This window comes from Cottoperca gobio, chromosome 1 (assembly GCF_900634415.1).
Source record: "Cottoperca gobio chromosome 1, fCotGob3.1, whole genome shotgun sequence".
Lineage (NCBI taxonomy): Eukaryota > Metazoa > Chordata > Actinopteri > Perciformes > Bovichtidae > Cottoperca > Cottoperca gobio.
This window is the reverse complement of record NC_041355.1, coordinates 5,650,298-5,666,009: the sequence shown is the minus strand read 5'-3', so window position 1 is coordinate 5,666,009 and position 15,712 is coordinate 5,650,298. Positions and strand designations below refer to the sequence as shown.

General features: G+C 38.9%; 2 protein-coding genes across 2 annotated transcripts in view; both read left to right on the top strand.

The window, feature by feature from the left end:
- The first annotated feature begins 4,398 nt into the window (after positions 1 to 4,398).
- On the top strand, positions 4,399 to 9,254 carry uchl1 (ubiquitin carboxyl-terminal esterase L1 (ubiquitin thiolesterase)). Its single transcript, XM_029431462.1, has 9 exons — positions 4,399 to 4,546; positions 4,640 to 4,651; positions 5,087 to 5,215; positions 6,087 to 6,228; positions 6,688 to 6,773; positions 7,234 to 7,281; positions 7,622 to 7,691; positions 7,773 to 7,831; positions 8,774 to 9,254. The coding sequence occupies exons 1-9, from the start codon at positions 4,514 to 4,516 to the stop codon at positions 8,855 to 8,857; spliced, it is 663 nt and encodes a 220-aa protein (XP_029287322.1). The 5' UTR covers positions 4,399 to 4,513; the 3' UTR covers positions 8,858 to 9,254.
- Positions 9,255 to 11,670: 2,416 nt separating this feature from the next.
- LOC115008447 (LIM and calponin homology domains-containing protein 1-like) overlaps positions 11,671 to 15,712 on the top strand; it is a 30,765-nt gene continuing 26,723 nt past the window's right edge. The window contains 1 exon segment of the mRNA XM_029432061.1: positions 11,671 to 12,059. Coding sequence (XP_029287921.1) covers positions 11,943 to 12,059 — 117 coding nt within the window. The 5' untranslated portion in view covers positions 11,671 to 11,942.

The following is a 15,712-nucleotide window of genomic DNA, read 5'->3' as shown; positions in this document are numbered from 1 at the left end:
TGCCTTCAGCGAGACTTAATGCATCGGTCTGACATTAACTTTAATGTAACTGGAATCCAGCTAATTGCTCACATTAATGTAGCTGCAAATTAACATTCCTTGATTAATATGTTAATGGTGAGGAATTCAAGATACAGCTTGCAATAGTTCATGCATTAAATATCACGAGTCATGCATTAGTCAATCATTATTTAGGCATGTGATTTGTACCCTTATTATAAAGTGTCTTAAGACATTTAAAGGTTGAATTCAACTTCACCTGATGTAATAATCTGTGACTGATATCAGGGTGCATCCCACAAAGGTACGTTTGTATAATACATCTGGCATGGAGTTTCAAGTTCAAAATAATGGTAATTTACCAATGATTTATAGAGATAATAATGTGTTAATAATTGATAGACTCAGTAGACAGAAATGGGAAACCAGAGGTTGTGACATCCTGATGTAGAGACGGACACCAAACCTGGTTAAAAATGAACTGAATGAAGAACCTTATCTTAGAAATGTGTGGTTTTAATTAGTATTGTTTTTACTTGAATGCTGTCCACGCCTTTGGCATGTTAATGATTCACCAAGTAAACACTGAACTGAGAGCTGCAGATCAATTCTAACAAAGAGACTTTGCAGAGAGAGACAGAGACAGAGAGAGAGAGAGAGAGAGAGAGAGAGAGAGAGAGAGAGAGAGGAGAGAGAGAGAGAGAGAGAGAGAGAGACAGAGAGAGAGAGAGAGAGAGGAGAGAGACATAGAGAGAGAGAGACAGACAGGCAGACAGACAGACAGACAGAGAGAGACAGACAGAGAGAGAGAGAAAGAGAGAGAGACAGACAGAGAGAGAGAGAAAGAGAGAGAGCGACAGAGAGAGACAGAGAGAGACAGACAGAGAGAGAAAGAGAGAGAGACAGACAGACAGACAGAGAGAGACAGACAGAGAGAGAGAGAGACAGAGAGAGACAGAGAGAGAGAGAGAGAGAGAGAGAGAGAGACAGAGAGAGAGAAGAGAGAGAGAGAGAGAGAGAGAGAGAGAGAGAGAGAGAGAGAGAGAGAGAGAGAGAGAGAGAGAGAGACAGAGAGAGAGAATGTGGGTTATATTATTACTATCACAAAAGAAAAGTAAAACATTTTAATTAATTTCAGAAAACAAACTTTTTAAGAAGGATGTTTAATCTTTTATTTTGAAAGAGCAACAAAAGCAATGCTTTGTTTTCAGTTACACACACAATCTGAACTGTTACTGAGCAGCAGTTGGAGGTTAAGTGCCTTGCTAAAGGGCGCCTCAGTGGTCTTCATATCATGTGATCAAAGCATCCAGCACCTGCCACATAAGCCACAACACTAAAATAATGTAAGGGAGTAAAACTAGACACAGTGTCTATCAACCCGTACAAAGAGTGGGCCACCCAACCTTAGCATACAGCTTACAATGAGGAGTATGATAATTATCTCCTGTAATAAATCTTAGTGCAAAGTCATAAACAGCATTGAAGGGCTACAGAGTTGCCGCCGAAACGTAAACCGAGACTGATAAGGAAGTTGCCTCATTTAGTGTCCCTCTACGATGCAGAATGAAACATTTTGTTCCTATAGAAGAAACCGTTTTACCCCCTTAATATGTTCAGCAGTTTTGTCACATGGTATTTAAAAGTTAACTTCTTATTTTCAAATATCCAAGATACTTGTACTCTGTGACTCTTTCAATATGTGTACCATTCTTACTAGAGACGGTGGGATTATGAGCCATATGATTATGATAATCAATAGATAGCAGGTGTGGGTCACAGTGCATCCTCGCTTCTGTGTCTGTAGCGTTGTGATTGCTGAAGTAACAACCAGAGAAACAGAGCTAACAGTGTGCTGAGTGAGACAAACAGACACAGGTACACCACCATGCTCCCTCTCCAACCTGCTGCTAAAGGAGGCACAACATTCATCTCCACGTCTTTGCTGTGTGCACAGGAAACAGATGTCAAAGATCAACATTAGATTCCTCTTGCTCTTTTTTTGACATTTAGGAGAGGAGAAGTGAAACCCCAATGAAGTATATTGTTCCTTATCTTGCGAGGAACACAATCACTACACTTGAGCTGTATTCACCAGCTGTTCAAAAACGCTCTTTGGCAGGAAAGTAACCAGGGTGAAACTGAACATCATGTGAGATGCCGAGCCTGCCAACTCATCAGTGGCCTCTGTTCTCGGAAGGCTTCATCCACATCCGCAAAACAATCAGAGAAAACAAAAAAATAATAAAAATAGGAGTTTTTGCCTCTCTTGACTTCTACTTTCATTTTCTACAGACAAGCCTCGTGCTTGCTTGACCGTTTTTCAACCTCCAACAAATACTCTATTTAGACATCCAGATTTCTTGAGGGATACATGATCAAATTGATTTCTACATGCATGTCAAAGAAATGTCGTGCTGTATTTAGAAAGCCCTTTGAACTATGGTTTCATCTATTTTTTGAAACAATAAATTAAAATGACATATCTCAACCTTAAACCTTACAGTAATAATAAGAGACAAAACTCAAAAGAGTCTCGTAGAGAGGGTGCCCTCATTCTGTTACTGTCAGGCATCCAAAGTGCTCAGAACAACTAAATAAAACATAAACAAAATGCAAAGAGTGAAATGAGTGTTATATAATTTATTAGTCCACAGTCCTATCATTTCTTGCAATTTGTTTATTGATTTTTCATACACATAATGACAATAATATTAAAGCGCGAGTGAGTAATAGTCCCATGTTTTAGACAATATAATGCAATTTATACAATACAATATATAGCAACTACAAGGAAAACACAACACAAACATCCAGCTTGGTCATATTTCACATATTGCTGCAGACAAAATAACCTCATCCTTTAGGTCAGAATAAATATTAAAAATAATAATAATAATAATAATAATAATAATAATAATAATAATAATAATAATAATAATAATAATAATAATAAGTAAGATAAAATGGAGTCTCATTTGTGGATAATGGGTAATTTTCTCTGCATTGGCAAAGGCCCCACATCTTTATACATTTCTTCGAAAAGCCTTTCAATGTACATACAAACTGTAAATGATTGAAGATTTAGTTTCTCCACAGAGTGTGAGATGGCGGTGTTGATAATTTCTTCATAGTACAACCATCATGCTGAGCAAGTGCAGAAAGGCTACAGTGCCACCAGGAGGAAGTAAGAGTGGAAATAAAAACAGACAGGGGAGCAACACAGAGCATGTATTAACACAATCTTATTCTCACTGACATGGATATGTACCAATATAAACAACCAGGTGCTTACACACACAGGTGCTGCTTATACTTACGGAAACACCAACATGAGCAAACAGGTGAACGAAAACTGGGAAAACCGGACTTATTAAAGTAATATCTCCCTGGCATAATCCAGAAGTGGTACTAGCTAACAAGTCTGTAACTGTAGGCAGTAAAGAGTTACTCAAATGCATGCACTCTGCGCAAACCTAAGTAATGCCAAGTGGGTGGTTGAATATGCATGGAATCTATAGCTGCACTTAATACAGTACTGTCTATTGCTCTATATTGGTAGAATAGCGGCACTCTGAACTATAGTCACATTTTTGCAACTGCGGTCTGTTGCACTTCTTCAGATAATGTTAGTTCCAGAAACAAGCATGGTCTTGCAGATCATGGTAGATTGGGAAACACATGTGGAATAGTAGCATGTACTGGATGTCTTGAATTAAAGTCTCATTAGCCAGAACCATTGTAGGGAGTAGTTTTTATGACTGTCTTGTACTATCCCTACTATGAACATTTCTTTATTTTATTCTAACATTTCTTAATTTTTTTCAGATTCTCTTTAGTTATTTATAGTATATAAGATATCTTGCATTATCCCTACTAACATCTCTTTATGTTATTATCAGCAGATTAACAATTGCATTGTGTTTTTCTTGCTAAATTAAGTCACATGGAAATGGTACTGATACTAACTTGATTAGCCTACTTATAATACTATATATATATATATATATATATATATATATATATATATATATATATATATATATATATATATATATATATATATTTTAAATAAATTAACTTATTTCATTACCTGTGTCATTGACTTTCATTGTTGCTAACGCCTATTGAATTGAATTGAATTGATTTATACGTCACACCTTTCTTTCTAGAAAGAACGTGATTTGATCAGAGTGATCTCACATTTAGCGGTGTGATTTAACTTAAATATTTTTTCAAATATGGATGTATCTCTTTCTAGGTTGTCACTACTTCGCTAAACGTGTAGCAAGAAAAATATAGTGTTTAAAATCCCTCTGATATCTTTAAGAAGGCCGATTAAATATGAACACCACCGGTTATTTGATCTGAGCCCACCCCCCTGTCTGCCGGTAAGTGGTATGACCGACAGCATAAAGTACGGGAACGCTCTGTAACTTCCACTGACAGCTGCACAAACCGGCACAGCGAGAAGACAAACAATTTGCGGAGTCACAACCGAAACAGTGCAAAAATGGAGTGGACCCCAATGGAGATCAACCCCGAGGTGGGGAGAAATAACTGTGTTTTGTTAACTTTTAAACACTAATATTTTCATAGACAAAGAACTCACCTGTGCTTTCTGTTTATGTCGTTTCAGATGCTCAACAAGGTGAGTAACGAACGGTTAGACGTTGAAAAATGGCGACGTATTGGTAACTGAACTGCCAGGTAAGTTTTACATTAGCTAGCTTGTTATGAGGGCAGTTAAACCGTCAATGAGACGACCGTTAAAACCAGGCCACCACGTCGCAACCACGCCATTAATACAAAGAGTATGGAGGTATTGTGAACTGTATAACGTTGGGTGAAAACAAGTGTTAATATCAAAAGGAGATGCGAGAACAAACAGGAGAAGCGTTTATCGGGTTTTATGAGCAGCAGCATCATCCCCAGTGTCTAGGCTAAAGGGTGTGGTCTGCCTGGACCAACACAACGCAGCATCTCTCCTCAGAAGGGATCATTTATACATGTCGCCTCTGAAACCTCAACTGTTTCCTTTTTTAAGTAATCGTGTTTTGTTTATTTTCCTGGCTTTGTGTTTCAGATGATGAGCAAGCTAGGCGTGGGGGACAGCTGGCACTTCGTTGATGTGCTGGGGCTGGAGAGTGAGCAACTCTCCGCCATCCCGAAACCATGCTGTGCCCTGATGCTGCTCTTCCCACTGACACAACAGGTAATAATGGGGTGGTGGAGACTAGTTCCTGGAAAGGAAGGGTGGGGTAAGTCACTGATGCAGGCTGTCTGGGGTGGGGTGAGAATAAGGTGCAGGGAGGGCATGTATGGAGAAGGAGAAAGAGCTGTTCTGTGATGATGGGTACAATAGGGATGAGATGATAATGAGGAAATGATTCAGCATATGCGTACAATTTTTTTTTTTTTAATTTCTCAATATGAATTCTAATTATCCTGTCAAACCTAGACATTCAATTACAGACTCATCTTTCTCAGAGATGCTTGTATTGTGATCGTTTGAGTAGGCATTGGACGATATGAACATTTTACGATTTTTATCCTGGCCAAAATTATTGTGATTTACGATGTTATCCTGATAATTATCAACATATTCCTAAATCTCTTAAAACGGCACTACTTCTTTTAGGTGGAAAACAAACAATTAAAAAAGGTAGTTCCTGGATATATAAATAAATAAATGGCATCATTGTGGAAGTCTGTTCTTTCTTGCATGATTATTGCTGTATTTTTTTTTTTAAACCTCACTCTATTTTTTATATCTACTTTATGAGCTAAATGGCCTTTTCAAGTCATTCATGTGTGAGGATATTTACTGTTTTTGTTTATATTGTTTTTATTTGGTTCCGTGACACAATCATATATCATTTCATATCATACCATACAAACCCTACCTCGGAGCCAGACCACATTCCTAGGGTCAACAGTGGCAATATATCAACAAATCTGTTGATTGCTGTTACAAATTGTGATCTTAAACCATGTGCACATTTCAAGTGGCAAAATTGACTGCACCCTGTGTTTGTGTGGGCAGATGACCATGACTATGCTCTATCTGTTTGTTTGTATGGCAGCATGAGTCTTTCAGACAGCAGCAGGCAGACAAGGTGGCAGGAGGCTCTGACGTTTATTTCCTGAAGCAGACTGCAGTCAATTCCTGTGGCACCATTGCCATGCTGCATGCTGTGGCCAACAACAAAAGCAAACTGACATTTGGTGAGTGCAGATCAAATAAGAACTGGTACCAAGTACAAAACAACAGTTACAAATATTGATATTGCAAACTATTTATTTATAAAAGGAGCATAATGCTGTTGCTCAGTATCAATGACTCTGCAGTGTTCAAAGCCGATGTATTGTAAAATAACAACCCATACATTACTTTTAATTTAGTTTTATTTGGTGTAAGGACAGTGCCGCACTTTCGCCACTCTTTGTTTAAAGATATAAATCTAATAAAAAAAACTGGTTGTACTGTGAAGAAATGACCATCACACTATCTCACACTGTCAACAAATTACATTTTCAATAATTTGCTAGATTGTCCTGAGTAGTGAAATGAAGTGCATTTTTTTAAATGGATGGCACTAACATTCATTTTCCTAATATATTAGTGTGAATTAATACATTTATTTCTGATTTTTAACTTTTGATGTTACTTTTTGGTCTTTTCAGATAGTGACTCTGCCCTGAAGAAGTTTCTAGATGAGACTGAAAACATGTCAGCTGATGACCGTGCCAAACACCTGGAGAAAAACAAGGCAAGATAAACATGCACACTGTTGAAACTGCTTTAAGTGAACTGTATGGTTACAGTCTTATATAAAAATAGAAGCTATAGGTAAAATGTTGAACAAATATTTCAAATGTAATGACTCTTCAACAAAAAAACCCACTTAACTCAATTAACTATATTTAAAACACTGAACTAAAGCCAAAGCAAACACCTAATTTCTGAACTGTTAGTAATGTAAAACCTACATGTTATGTTATAGCCACTTGGGGGCGCCAAACACTGCTAAATCTTTGTCAGTCTAAAGGGCCCTTTGATATTATTACAGAATGTACCATTAAGAATATGTGTCTTTTAAAACCTCAGACCTGCAGTGTTTTTTTGTTTGCTTTTTTTTTCAGAAACTCCTGCATGTGTATTTTATGTGCGAGTAGAATGATCTGTTTTAACAGTATTTAACTGACAGCTTCCAAATCTTTCTTCTCCAGGCAATCTGTGAGGCCCACAATGAGGTTGCAGTGCAGGGCCAGTGTAGGGTAAGATACCTATCCACAATATCAACTACTAATGGCCAACCTTGTAGACGGCTGACATACTACTTGTCACTGTTACATAGACTCCAGACTGCAATTTTTTTCCAACTGATAAACCTAAAGATTGTACTGATTCACATTGAATAATTACCGCATGAAAGTTACGTTTCAGTTTCATGTCCGTCTATATGCTTTCTGTCTTAAAATGTGAGCTCTGTCTCTCTTTGGTGAGTTGGTTAAATAATGTTTAAACACTGCTTTGCAGTGCTTGTCTTTTCTAAACCCTTTTTTATGTCACAATATTTACTTTGAATATTTATTCCTCAAATCTCAATTTTCACAGCCGGAAGCTGACAAAGTCAACTTCCACTTCATTGCCTTTGTCAATGCAAATGGACAACTTTATGAATTTGGTAAGCATGTCAAGTCATTCAGCACATTCCTGGTATGCGTTTTCATTTTGTGGGTTCTTAACTCTCTCATCTGTTTTTAAGATGGAAGAATGAATGGCCCAGTGGAGCATGGAGCTACCAAAGATGGATCATTTATAACTGTAAGTAAATGTACAGCCATCAACATTTTGTGTCGATTATGGATATGTTGAAATATTATTGTGAACCAAGTTTCTTTTATGCACGAGGCCTGTGATGAGTCATGGTGTTAAACTGGAATAGGGAGTGGCCGTTCCCGAGTGTCTTGACTCAATCAATAAACTTGGCTAATGCACTCTCAAATCTCCAAAAAGAATCAAACAGTCTGGACTGTAATATGCTTAAATACAAATTGAGCTACAAAAAAAAATTGGATAGTTGGAATTTTTGGCATTAACTGTCAAGTAACATTGTAAGGCAGTTTGTTAATATATGCTAAAGTTATGTCGAACGCATCGAGGCTCAGGTCTGAGACTGTCACGTCAAACTACCACAAGAGGGCGCTACATGCATTAGAGATAAAATTACAGCAATAAATGTTGTGATGATTTATTGGATCTCATCTAAAGAAAACTATAATCCTTAAGCAAAATTAAAAGATGCCTACAAAGATATACATAATAGATAATAATAGATAATGGTTGAAGACTTGCATTTATAATTGTACTGTATGGGTGGGGAATATTGGCAAAAATATTATAATGTAATCATAAATTACATTATAAATTTGACCAGATGTTGATATAACTATGAAATGTAACAACATTTTTGGGACTGCTTTTGGTGCTACTGTATCTACATGTCATTTTGAAATATTTTATTATAATCATTAATTTTACTAGGCTGGAACGGTCTAATAAAAAGACCGCATCTCATGACACTGAGCCTCATGACAGCATTAATAATGTATTAATGTTACCCCGCCCTACTGGGGAGTATTAAAAATAATAGCAGTAACATGTACTCTGCAATAAAGTACTTTTACCCAAGTCATTTTTACTCAATTTACAAACACATTTTACTTGAGCGTGAACTTTTTTTTCCCTCCTTTCCATCGTGCCCAGGATGCATCTAAAGTGTGCCGTGGATTCATGGAGAGAGAGCAAGGCGAGGTCCGTTTCTCTGCTGTGGCTCTTTGTCAGAGTTAAATGTTCGGTAGGACACACAACCAAATTGTAAACCAAAATGTCCTGAAGCATTCACATGGCAAACACTATCAGCAGGCACCCAGAACAACCTGTGAACACACACATCTGCAGACACTATGCACTATAAAGCACATATTGTTGCCACATACTGTACTTTTATCTCATGAACAAAGCATTCTTTAGCACTTGTACACATAAACACAAGCACACCATTAAAACCTTTTGTTCTGCTGACATTAACCGATACAAGCTAGCTAAGCCTTTTTTTTTTTTTTAATGGGATATCATTCAGCAATGGGAATTGTAAAACATGAGGTCGGATATCACCACTGCTTGTGTGTGTGTGTATTTGTCTTTTTTGCAACTTTTTCGTATGTAACCATTGGTGCACCTGTGTCAAACCCAAAAGACTGATGCTTACGTAAATACCTTTTGTGCCAATAACTAGACTAAAGAAGAGTAGGAAGGAAAAGGCAGAACACTTGTGTAGAGAAATGTTTTGCCTGTTTTTCTGAATGCCTTTTAGTTGCTGTGTGGTTGAGTTTATAAGGATCTGACATTCCTCAGAACAGCCCAAATGTATCCGTAGGAAGAATTTAACTATTGTTCAGAGAATGCACGCAACCTTTTGAGTGGCTTTCGTTCCAAAGGTTTTCTGTGAGAAGTTTGCTTTTTGAACTGCAAAATTGTAGTTGTGGATTGCAGTGGTTTACCTATGTTTTCAGAAATTAATACAATTTAAATTAGGTTTGCACTTTATTTATGTTATTTATTTGAAGATGGATTTTCACTTAAAAATCTACAAATACACTTAGTGTGCAAGTTTAACACAGGAAAAAAACAAAACTTCCAAACACTATGAGGACCATCAAAAAAATGAAGTGCTGCTCTATGTTGGGTTGTTGTCGTGCAGTGCAGGGTGATAGTACTGTATGTCTAGGCTGTGCACCAATTGTTTACCTTTCTGCACTTTCCAAATACTATGTTGCTGTAGTTCTGTTGGTGACGCAGCTGTGGGAATTCAATAAAGCAACCATTAAACTAAAATGTGTCTCCTGGTGTGTTTCTAGATCTTGCTTTAAAGCTCAGTAATCTATAGTCCTGACTTCCCCCCCGGTCACCAGTCTGCTTTCTTAGCCAAAAACCCATTCTTACTTCTGTCACATGAGGTGATGAAGTGGTTAATGTCCTACAGCCCTCACAGCTGGGGGCTCATCCTGACTGGTCTTGGCTGCAGTTCAGCTGTAAAGGAATGAAACGGGAGGAGGAGGATTGAAGAGTTGTCGATAGATTGTCTGGTCAGTCTACTCATCACTGTGGATACTGACACAAGACCCTTTCTGTGTTGAAAAAGAATAGGCACAGTGCGACCTACAGTATATTTACCTAAATGACAGGACACTGTTTTGATAAAGACCAAGCAACTGTGAAAAGATACTCTGAAGATAGAGGTACGGGTGTTTACAAAATCCTTATCCAATCAGACAGACAGGCCAAAATCTATTTATATTACAAAAGGGGTGTGGCAAGAAATACGGCACTACTAGTATCCCCTGGTTGTCTTTGCCTCTCAATTTAAAATGCTCAGAAAATTAAAGGTTTGACCTGCTGTTTGAAAAGGTCACATTTTCATCCAATACTAAAGGGCAGAAGCTATCGACGCAACTGTTATCAATAGCACTGATTATTTACAACATTACTGATGACTGCCATGCTTTGGTCGGTGTGTAAAATGCAGTTTGTAAGACTTTATGGTGCTATTGATTTTGTGTTGTGTAACATTTACTCAGTCGGTACAGAAAATAATCTGAGAAGCTGTCTTTTTCAAAATGGGACATTCTTCTTATTTTTAGAAACTTTAAAGGCAGAGCTGGAGCTTTTATTGAGGACAGTGAGGTCATCCTGGGGGAAGTTAACATTAAATTGCACTTTGTAGACATTTTATAGGCTGTTTTTACAGTATTTTTGGACTCCTTCAGATGGATGTAAGGTGTTTGGAGGGATGTTGGCTGATGCATTGCATGTTAAGAACTCAGTCATTTTAATTTGACCACTTTTAAAGGTCAACTAAATTAATTATAAATGGAGAGAAATAATAAATATTTTGCCCATCGGGTACAGAGCACACACTACTGTGTAGATAACAGTGGTAATTTTTATTAAACACAACTGTATTTACGGATATCCAACATAAGCACATTAACTGAAAGGATAAAGTTATTAAAACTACATTTTAAACAGGACCCACAGTACATTAAAATAGCTCTTTATGTTGTTCTATTCCTAAACTAATATGCAATTATTAAAGTTAACAAAGACCCTGGAGAGTCTGGGAAACCTGGGGTAGATGCCTGCTTTTCCTGTTTGATAATCCAGCCCTGTGGAGAATTAATTGAATAATTAAATGAACAAATGCAATGTTGAAAAATGTAATAATTCAGACTTTCTGGTGCATGATGGAACATTTCTGGTTAGAGGACTCATGGGCAGTATTTCTAAAATCCTGTGGCTGTGCTTGAATTACATATTTTAAGGTATCATTGCCCAACTGTGGTCCCTGTGGTAAAGGTAGGCTAGCTCAAACTATCTTTCATGGATTCAAACAGAGCAATGAACCCCTTAAACCTCTATTTTTATTTTTTAAAGGGACATTTTTTTGCTTCTCTCTCTGTCTCTTTGTGCGTGTGTGTGTCTCTCTCTCTCCTATCTCTTTCTATATCTCTCAACCTCCCCCCGCATAGATTCCTTGCTGCGCGTTCGCGTCTGCTAAAATGCGCGGCAGCAGCGTCGCGCAGTCCGGTTGCGTAGCCTACAAGAATCATTATTTTTAGCGTCTGGCTCGTGTTGCAGTGTCGGGGTCGCGAGAAGCTTTTTTTCTCCATCTCCGTGCCACAGTTTGAGCAGGGCTCGCGGGGAGCACGAGAGAGCTACGCAACACACTGACTGGTGCGTGGAGTTGCGGGGTAGTTGACATTAGAAAGCGAGGGGGGGGTGGGGGATAACGGACTGAACACCAACACATCTTGTCACCGTATCACCAACGTCCGACACACGCTCCGGTCCTCGTTAAACGGCCGGCCTGGAGATGGCTAGCCCTGCAGCAGGTCGAGATGTCCCGGATGCTTCGCCGCGGGACGAGCCGGTGCCGTCGGGGCCGCACCATCCCGAACCAGCCTGTCTGGAGGCACAGAAATGGATAGAGGTAAGTGAAGTGACCGCTCAGGGAGGCTCAGGGGCCTGCTGCTACAGCACAGCGGGGACAGAGACGGCCCATACTGGGGGATATAAATACATACAGCCCTACAGCACCGGTGCACCGTCACCTGTTGTGGGGACGATGCAGTGTCGGGTTACCGTGTGGAACAACCGCTCTGCGTGTGTCTAGACACACGTAAAAGTTTTCACACATGTGTGTATCTTAATGATATTTAACACACACACCAGCTCTGTGGGGACTAACATAAAAGCAAATCCCTCAAAGTAGCCGTTAATTTTCCGTTAGTGTTGACGTTTTTACTTGCTCGGAGGTGTAACGCCCCCTTTCTTCGTGCGCGAGGGGATTCCGGTTGCCATGGTAATGAAACCGGGCCAGCCTTCATGCACGGGATGCTATACCGTTGAGCCCATCGGATGAGATTATCATTCGTGGTTTGCTGCATCACTTCTTCCACCACCATCATCTGCTGGATAAAAACGCCTCTCTGTGTAAGCCTGAGTGGTGAATCATGAGTTATGATGACCTATTTTCTGCTGTCCCCGCTTTAGGCTAGCTACCTGCCAACTAGAATATCAGATTTGGGATATAAAAGCTTGGATGTAGAACAACATTAACTTTTATGTAAACGTTTTGGCTTTTACTTCACACCTTGGCTGTGTTTTCACAGGACTCCCACAATTTGTGAAGCTTCTTCTCATACACAAACCAGATAACTACAGGCTGTGGTAGATGGAGAAGAAGAATATCCTGACAGACAATCAACATGGTTGTGGATAAAAAGACTAAATGCTTATTTCCCTTGTTAAGGAAGTACAATGACAGACAGGTTAAAACATGCATAACAAATAATAAATAAACAAACCTACAAAACAGACTTAAGATTGATTATTTAACTTCTTACTGAGGCTAAATTGGATTTAACTCACAAATGAGGACATGTTGGTGGCACTGAATCAGTCGATGCTGGTAGTGGTTTCCAACCTGGGGGTCAGGAAACAAGGGTATGTCAGATAAATAATTAAAATAATTAACAGGACAGGAAAGCAAAGTGCTGGATGATTTTAAAAATATTTTAACATAACAAAGATGTATAGACATGCATCTACTGGTGAAGGGTGGCAAGAAGAGATTGTTCTGTCTGTCTGCCAAAATTAAATGTTTCATCTGGGGCCACGTCTTTTCTCCATGATTACTTTTAGAATTTCATAGCCCTCAGAAGTAGATCATTTGTCTCCCATCCACCCAGTTCAGATCTGTCGGTGTCCCACATACACTGCGAGAAAATGTAAATTGTCAGCATTTATGTCTGTGGAGAGTAATGGCCTATTTAGGTTATGTTACAGATATTAATACACATATCATTTCCACTAAACTTGCAAAGTTATCCCTTCAATGGATGACTTTAAGGTTGGATGTCTCTTACTCTCACAAGTCATACTTGTGCCCTACTTACACGCAAAAAAGGGTCACAAGAGATTACATATATATTTCAGTTTAAAGGATTAAGTTATCAGCTAGGTTTTTAAAGATTCTCACACATCTCAAAGACATACAGCAGCTTCCTATAACCTTTAAAGTTTAAAGCAGGTGTGTGAGTTGTTGTATTAAGCATACCCTTTCACTCATTGGTGTTTAGAACTGGATATTGTTTGAAAATGTTAAAGAGGTACACCGGTAACAATACGTTTCTTGAGTTTGTGCATCAGTGAATGTTTTAACACAATCTTTCGTACAAGAAGTCTAAAATTAGCAATGGATAAGATCTGGAAGTTATAGAATAAGTGAACAAGACAAAGAATCTGGACAGATAAATAAATTACTTTTTGTTATACTTAAATTAAAATTAAACACGGTGCACAACTTCTCTTCATACATATTATGCTTTAGTCCCAAATTGTTTTGTCAAGCTTGCCTTCATCATGGTGGTCATGGTGTCTTAGGCCATTTATGGTTTATTTATATGCAATCCATCAGTCAACATCCCATGCAATGATAATAAGGCCTTGGGTAAAATCACTTGAGAATAATAATGTTTTCAGTATGGATTTAAAAACTGCAATGGTTGGGACCTTCCTAAATCAATCAATAGTACAATTGACCTCAATCAACACGTCCCTCTTTAATTGAAGTTCATCTTGCTCTGTCAAAGCGTTGTGTTGTTTTTGGGAACTCTAGAAAAAGGGATTCAAAATGTACAGTTACAGGCAATAAACACATTTTGGTCTGCATTTAAAAGGTACCAATAGCAGCTATGTTACATCAGTACAAACAGTATAGTCTAGGTTAAATCTTAATCTCTCCTGCAGTGTCTTTGCTCAGTATTCCTCTTGCTTTGTCGTCTTCCTGTCTCAGTTATTTTCAGTCCGGTCAGCCCGACTCTATTTCTAGTGGTGTATTTATGCGCTCTCACAGGTGGGGATGATTCACGGTTAACTATGCCACCCTACGCTCCATGCAGCATTTTCGGCCTGTGTTTGTGTGCGTGTGTGCCCTGTCTGTAAGAGTATGCAAAGCGTATTCACACACACAAGTGCCGATCAGCTATGCATGCTACTGCTCACACACTTCTCAGACACGCCCCGGTTGGGTGACACCGGTCACTATGGGAACATAACATGCAAGCTCTCAGATGTCCCTGTTTCCAGGGGGGGCAGTAGAGCAGTAGGCTATCCGTCACCACATGACTCAAACAGGAAATTAGACTGGTACAGACAAAACCTTTCTATCTGTTTATAGCCGACGAGACAAAGCTGGATTAGACGGTCTCAAAGCTGATACACGCCATTGAAGGTTCTTTAAACCTGTAGGATGTTGCATTGATTGAGCAGGTTAAAGTTGCACATGCTTAAAGAAACACAAAGTAAACTTTAGTGACAGCAGTTAACCTCTGCTGTCACCGCATACAGTACACAGCAGTTAGGGTCAGTCACACAGGGAATAGACTAAAGAATGTGTGTGTGTGTGCGTGTCCGTGTGCGTGCTTGTGCATGCTCCAGATGTCACAGCTGTCCGAGGCAGATTAACTCCAATGGTCACAGACAGCCAGCTGTGTCTGCACAAGGGTGAGTGTGAGAGCAGGGATTCATGGGATTTTCCATGCATCAAATGCTGTATGAAAGAAAGTGAAATTATGATGAGACAGACTTGCTGTTGGCAGAAATGTCTTTCCTGCCTCTGTGACTTTTGAAGTTTTTGTGAAGCCAAAATAGTCGCATTAAAACGCTGCACACAATTTACAGAAAAGTTAGTTAAAACAAAGTTGTTTCTTGATATATGATTATTTGGCTCTGATTAGCGTTGTGAAGATTTGAAGTACTGTACTATACTTTAATGAAGAGATGTAGTACAAGTGTGCCAAGAAGAAGTGGTTATATATATTAATTATCTGATGTTTTCAAGGGTCGAATCACTGCCTAATTACGCCGATCCATCCTCAAGCTGGATGATGTCTGATCTCTCCATCTTTCTCTTTCAGTTTTCTATCTTTTGTTGTCTTCTATTCTTCTCTGTATGTCACATGGCCATTAGTGTGCAGAATGCCTACAGCACTTCATAACATTATAACAAGGCTAACGCTGAAATATCAGCTTCTCTCAGCGGGCTGTGCATCACACTGTGGCTGTAACCCTCTGCATCTC